Here is a 6,311-nt window from a genome sequence, read left to right on the forward strand (position 1 = left end):
CCGGAGGAGTTGGGTGTGCGGAGGATGGTTTTAAGCGGACGCGGGCACGCCCTCCAGTGGCGGCGCGGGGGGTTGCAGCCACGGCCGCTCCTCCCAAACCTCCCTCCCCGAAGTTCCGGGTTTGAGGGCGCACCCAGCCGTCTCACGGTGTAGGCGGGCGCCACCCCGTCTGAGTGTCGCCAGGATGCTGAGCAGGTCTCAGCAGCTTCGGGGAAGGAAGGCCTGGCCACCTACTTCCAGAGCTCAGCTGGCCACAATGTCAGTGAGGGTCGCCAGCGACGCCGAGTTCTCCGCGGAGAAACGGAGCCCGGCGTGAGCTGCCGCGCGGCCCAAAGAACCAAGTAAAATGAAGTGCTTAGAACAGAGACAAGGCAGGCGGTCTGCGGACCCGTGCCGCACGGCCACCCGAGCGCCCAGCCAGCCGGGCCCGTGGGAGCCGGCCGTTCTCATGTCTCGGTTCCGTGTGCCGATTGTCCAGGTGAAATGTGTCCAAGATGCAATTCGGGCCAAGAAGAAAACCTTCAGTTTCCTTGGGGAGAGGATCAGCCTCATTCCCACTGTGGGCATCTTCATCACCATGAACCCCGGCTACGCCGGGCGCACGGAGCTGCCCGAGAACCTGAAGGCCTTGTTCAGGTGGGTGGCCCGGGGTCCCAGACCCCACGGGGAAGCGCGCAGGACGCCACGCAGGGAGAGGCCCGGCAGAGGGGAGAGGTCGCCCAGGAAAGGCTGGGGGGGGTGAGGAGCAGGCGGGCTCCCCTGAGACCCAGAGCCCGGGGTCCCTGCCCTCTGTCCCACGGGAGCCGGGTGTTGGGGAGATGATTGTCATGGAGGAGCAGAGGTAAAGAGAAGGACCTGGGGACATAGCGAGTGGGGGGCACGGACAGTGGGGACGAGTGGAGTGGAGGGGGGAGAGGAAGAAGTGGGGGGCAGCTCGTGAAGTGGGAGGGGTCTGGGGAAAGGACCCTGTAGAGGAGGGAGTGGGGGCTGGGGACATGGAGAGAGGGGAGGGGTAGACATGGGCTCAGCCCCTATGCAGGGTGGTGGAGGGACAGGTGGGGGAGTGGGGATGGGGGACCCCCGAGGGTGAGGAGGCGCCCCTCACTGCCAGGACCGGTTTCCCTCAGGCCCTGCGCCATGGTGGTGCCCGACTTTGAGCTCATCTGTGAGATCATGCTGGTGGCTGAGGGCTTTCTGGAAGCCCGCCTGCTGGCCCGCAAGTTCATCACCCTCTACACTCTGTGCAAAGAGCTGCTCTCGAAGCAGGTGTGTGGTCACGGGCCGACCCCACAGAGCTAGGGGCCACCGCACACGTGGCCACAGCTGTTTCCCAGACCCACCTGGTGATGGTTCCTAGCATCACTCAGGGAGGACCTGTCAGCTTGACTCATAGGTCAGGCTCTGCCAGAGACTCCTCCCGGACCACCCACCCCTCCTCCAGGCTTGGTGTCCTTGGCCCCAGGCCCCACACTCCTACCTGGGCCCAGCCCAACCCTCGCGGGAAAGCCCTCTGGAGACAAGTCGGGTGAGACATGGGTGTCAGTCGAAGGCCCGCTGGCATCGTGCCATCTATCCGTCTCCACTGCGTGCAGGACCACTATGACTGGGGTCTTCGGGCCATCAAGTCGGTGCTGGTGGTGGCTGGGTCTCTGAAGAGGGGGGACCCCAGCCGGGCTGAGGACCAGGTGCTGATGCGGGCTCTGCGGGACTTCAACACCCCCAAGATCGTGACGGACGACCTGCCCGTGTTCATGGGGCTCATTGGGGACCTCTTCCCCGCCCTGGACGTCCCTCGGAAACGTGACCTGAACTTTGAAAAGGTAGGCATCCCAGAAGTCCCACAGGACCTCCATACCTCGTGTGCTGGGTGGGTGCCTGCAGCCTGGCTGGCAGATGCAATGTCAGGCTGCCCCAGCCCTGGCCACTGTACTGTCACCAGTGGGGGTCACAGAGGAACCAGGGTGGGGGCGGCCGAGGACAAACCTTCCCCAGCACTGAGGCCTCGGTGGGGCTGGAGGTACGCACTCGCGGCGGAACTCGTGACTGTCCAGCTTGGGTCACTCCCTGGGCATAGGCTGGTCACCTGGGCATTGGAAGCGGGCACCGGGCTCTCGCTCTGGCTGGCCCCGGGCTGCGGCCCCGGGGGCTCGGCGTTAACTGGCCCCCTGTGCCCCCAGATCATCAAGCAGAGCATCCTGGAGCTCAGGCTGCAGGCGGAGGACAGCTTCGTTCTGAAGGTGGTGCAGCTGGAGGAGCTGCTGCAAGTGCGCCACTCGGTGTTCGTCATCGGAAACGCAGGCAGCGGCAAGTCCCAGGTGCGAGGGCCGGGACAGACGCGCAGAGACCCAGTCCTCCACTCCCCCACCCGGGGACCCGACCCAGGGCACCGCCCTGCAGTGTCTCCCGGGCTGGGAGGAAGCTGCGGGTCCAAGCACAGCCGGGCCCCACAGGGTTCCCAGCGGCTGAATTTCAGGAAATGGAGTGCCAGGCCCTTCTCCCAAGGCCCGTCTGGGCAGACCCAAACCTCCAGCCTTTGGGATGGTGGCCAAGCGTGCTGACTGTGCCACCAGCAGAAGCGAGCAGTTAGCAGCACGTTTGTCGCCGCCAGGGCCGCTCCCCGTCCATCACTGGGGGTGCGACTCCTCTATCCACCCGCGCACGGGGCCAGAGAGCACTGCTTGTGCTCAGGAGTGGCCATGCCCACCTCCACACGCCCTCCACGTGCTCGTGACAGCTGGGCTCGCTCACACACACTCGTACGTGCAGGCACCCTCACGCACTGGTCCCCCCAGGTGACCCCATCGCCCTGCCCCTCGCCCCACGGGCCGTGTCCCTCACAGATGTCCTCCTGCCTCTGCAGGTCCTCAGGTCCCTCAACAAGACCTACCAGAACCTGAAGAGGAAGCCGGTGGCTGTGGACCTGGACCCCAAGGCTGTCACCTGCGACGAGCTCTTTGGTGTCATCAACCCGGCGACCCGGGAGTGGAAAGATGGTAACAGGGCTGTGTGTGGCCACCTGGGAGCGCATGGTGTCCCCAGGCGGCAGGGACACACGCCACATGCCATGCAGTACTCGGCTCACTGACCACGCACGGCAACTTCACCCTGTGTGGCTGGGTCCCCAAGATGACTGGGAGGGGCACTGAGTGCAGGGGTGGTGGTGGCACCCCATGGGAGCGCTGACCGTGGGCCGTGTCAACACAGCTCAAAGGGGACTAGCTGCCTGAGGCAAGGGGAGGCTGGAGGAGCCACGGGCACTCGGTGCACAGAGTGGGAACCGGGTGGGAGCAGGCCCACAGCTGGGAGGGGTGCAGGGTTGAGGCTGGAGTGCATGTGGGGCCTGGGGGGCCTCACCCTGAGGACATGGACTTCAGTCCATGGTTGGTGGGTGCTGGGCCAGCCTGCATCAAGAAAGTGGCCTGGTCTGGTTCACACTTCATGAAAACACCCAGGGGACTTTGAGAAGGGGCTGGAGTAAGGAGAGGGGAGAGGCCGGGGGCCAGCAGGTGCCCAGGGCATAGTCCAGGGGGTGATTGGACTGGGTGGCCCCCACAACCTGGAGGGGGAGGGGGTCACTGAAGAGACACTGGGGAAGGGTCTTGGCCAAGCATGGGCAGGAGTCATTTTGACAGCGGACCTGCTGCCCCTCTTAGGCCAGAAGCCCCCGGGAGGGCTCTGTTCTGGGCTGCCTCCCACAACCTGCCCTGGCCCCCACCTGAGGTGGCCCCCATCCCTCCACCCACTCCCCAGCTTCTTTTTTTTTTTCCTCTCTGCTTTTACCGTCCCTCACGTCACACAGGCTACCGGGGAACCTTGTTATCCCTGGGTTCCGCATTTGTGGGTTCGTCTGCTCGTCATATGTATTTGCTCCCCCAAATCCATACTCATTACAATCGTTTGTGGAGACACAGGACAGCGAGGACATCAAGTCACCTGCCACCATGTCCCCACTCTGCCCTCGCGTCTCAGCTCTGCACTGCAAATGCGTGTCCTTTGTGCATGTGTTGAAGGACCATGCTGTTTGTGTTTTGTGCTCCTTGTTAGTGACTGCAGTTTGAAATGCCCCCCCCCAGGGCAGTGCTGAAGTGCTACCCAGTGTCCCCAAGCACAGGAACTCTGAGATGTCCCCAAGCACAGGAACTCTGAGATGTCCCCAAGCACAGGAACTCTGAGATGTCCCCAAGCACAGGAACTCTGAGTGTGTCTCATGGGGAAAGCCCGTGTGTTAGATCAGCTTCATGCAGGCGTGAGTTACAGGGCTGCTGGCTAAGAGTTCAAGTGGGCCCTGACAATGAGTAAGAGTGACCGCCCTTGGCACCCACTGGGAGCGCCCTTCAGTGCAGGTGGCCATGTGACTACCCCCACCTCCTGCAGGCCTCTTCTCCACCATCATGCGGGACCTGGCCAACATCACACATGAAGGCCCCAAATGGATCATCCTGGATGGGGACATAGACCCCATGTGGATCGAGTCTCTCAACACCGTCATGGACGACAACAAGGTGAGCCCTCCAGGGGTGGCGGGGTGGCTCGTGGTGTTCCCCCAGTTCCGAGAGTCTGTGTAGGCCACCTTCTCAGCTGAAAAGCCACGGGCTCTGTCCCCTCCTAGGTGCTCACCCTGGCCAGCAACGAGCGGATCCCCCTGAACCGGACCATGAGGTTGGTGTTTGAGATCAGCCACCTGCGGACTGCCACCCCGGCCACCGTCTCCAGAGCCGGGATCCTCTACATTAACCCCGCCGATCTGGGCTGGAACCCGTGAGTTGGGCTTCTGTTCTGCTGTTCCCAAGTACCAGACGGAGCAGTCCCTTAGCCCTAAGGAGCTCTGGTGGCACAGTGGGTGAGGCATTTGGCTGCTGACCAGAAGTTGGGCAGTTCAAACCCAGCAGCTGCTCCACAGGGGGAAGATGGGGCAGTGTACTTCCACGGAGATCTATAGCCTTGGAGACCCAATGGGGGTTGCTCTGAGTTGGAATGACTTGAGGGCAGTGGGTCAGGTCTGGTTTTATTTAGCGCCACAGTGACCAGGCCGCCTTCCATGAGCGCCTCCCTCCCTGCCTTTCCTTCCCTTTCCTTCTCGCCCCTCCTTCCTCTCCCCGTGTGGGGACAGGGACGGCTCTCAGCCACCCTACACTGACCGTACCCCCTGGCCAGCAGTTCCAGGGCTTGCTGCCCCAGCATCCAAATCAGACCCCGTAAGGGCCATGGCTCACCCGGCTGGGGACAGGGGCCTCGTTTGGACCAGCCGCCACCCAGGGAGGTGGCCTGAGCCACAGCCCGCTGGGCAGGAGGGTGGGGCGGTGAGAAGCATGTGGAAAGGGTCGGGAGCAGGCAGACCCAGCCAGGCGTCCACCCACCGCCACCTGGCATCCCCTCTTTCCAGTGTGGTGAGCAGCTGGATTGAGCGGCGCAAGGTGCAGTCGGAGAAGGCCAACTTGATGATTCTGTTTGACAAGTACCTGCCCACCTGCCTGGACAAGCTGCGGGTGGGCTTCAAGAAGATCACGCCGGTGCCCGAGATCACAGTGGTCCAGATGACCCTGTACCTGCTGGAGTGCCTGCTCACCGAGAAGAACGCACCGCCCGACTCCCCGAAGGACCTCTACGAGCTGTACTTCGTCTTCGCCTGCTTCTGGTCCTTCGGTGGCGCCATGTTCCAGGACCAGGTGGCAGCCGGGCGCGGGCCGCGGGGACAGCCAGGCGCCCCGCCCGCACTCCGCGCCAGCGAGCCCTGTCTTCTACCTGCACAGCTCGTGGATCACCGCGTCGAGTTCAGCAAATGGTGGGTCAACGAATTCAAAACCATCAAGTTCCCCTCGCAGGGCACCATCTTTGACTACTACATCGACCCCGACACCAAGAAGTTCCTACCGTGGACGGACAAGGTGCCCTCCTTCGAGCTGGACCCGGACGTCCCTCTGCAGGTAACTTGTCAGGTGGTGACGGTCTCCGCCGACGTGGAGGCAGGACCCCGCACACTCAGTTGGGAGGTTCAGGTGGTAACAGGTGTCAGCACCCAGGTCCTGTAGACTGAAAATGGGATTACAGACTGTGTCTGAGAGCCACACCCTCCCCCAGGCCTCCCTGGTCCACACCACGGAGACCATCCGTATCCGGTTCTTCATGGACCTGCTCATGGAGAAGTCGTGGCCCGTGATGCTGGTGGGCAACGCAGGCACCGGCAAGTCGGTGCTGATGGGGGACAAGCTGGAAAGCCTGAGCACGGACGACTACACGGTGCAGGCTGTGCCCTTCAACTTCTACACCACCTCGGCCATGCTGCAGGGTGAGGCTGGGGCCAGGGACGGGGG

At 63.2% G+C, this 6,311-nt stretch overlaps 1 protein-coding gene across 1 annotated transcript in view; it reads left to right on the top strand.

Annotated features, from left to right (window-relative positions):
- DNAH17 (dynein axonemal heavy chain 17) overlaps positions 1-6,311 on the top strand; it is a 128,661-nt gene that overhangs the window by 59,575 nt on the left and 62,775 nt on the right. The window contains 10 exon segments of the mRNA XM_007959838.1: positions 479-636; positions 1,128-1,266; positions 1,593-1,820; positions 2,178-2,315; positions 2,861-2,993; positions 4,375-4,502; positions 4,610-4,758; positions 5,384-5,666; positions 5,751-5,924; positions 6,079-6,286. Coding sequence (XP_007958029.1) covers positions 479-636; positions 1,128-1,266; positions 1,593-1,820; positions 2,178-2,315; positions 2,861-2,993; positions 4,375-4,502; positions 4,610-4,758; positions 5,384-5,666; positions 5,751-5,924; positions 6,079-6,286 — 1,738 coding nt within the window.

The sequence above is a fragment of the Orycteropus afer genome, unplaced genomic scaffold, assembly GCF_000298275.1.
Source record: "Orycteropus afer afer isolate SDZICR_OR568_19922 unplaced genomic scaffold, OryAfe1.0 scaffold00018, whole genome shotgun sequence".
Lineage (NCBI taxonomy): Eukaryota > Metazoa > Chordata > Mammalia > Tubulidentata > Orycteropodidae > Orycteropus > Orycteropus afer.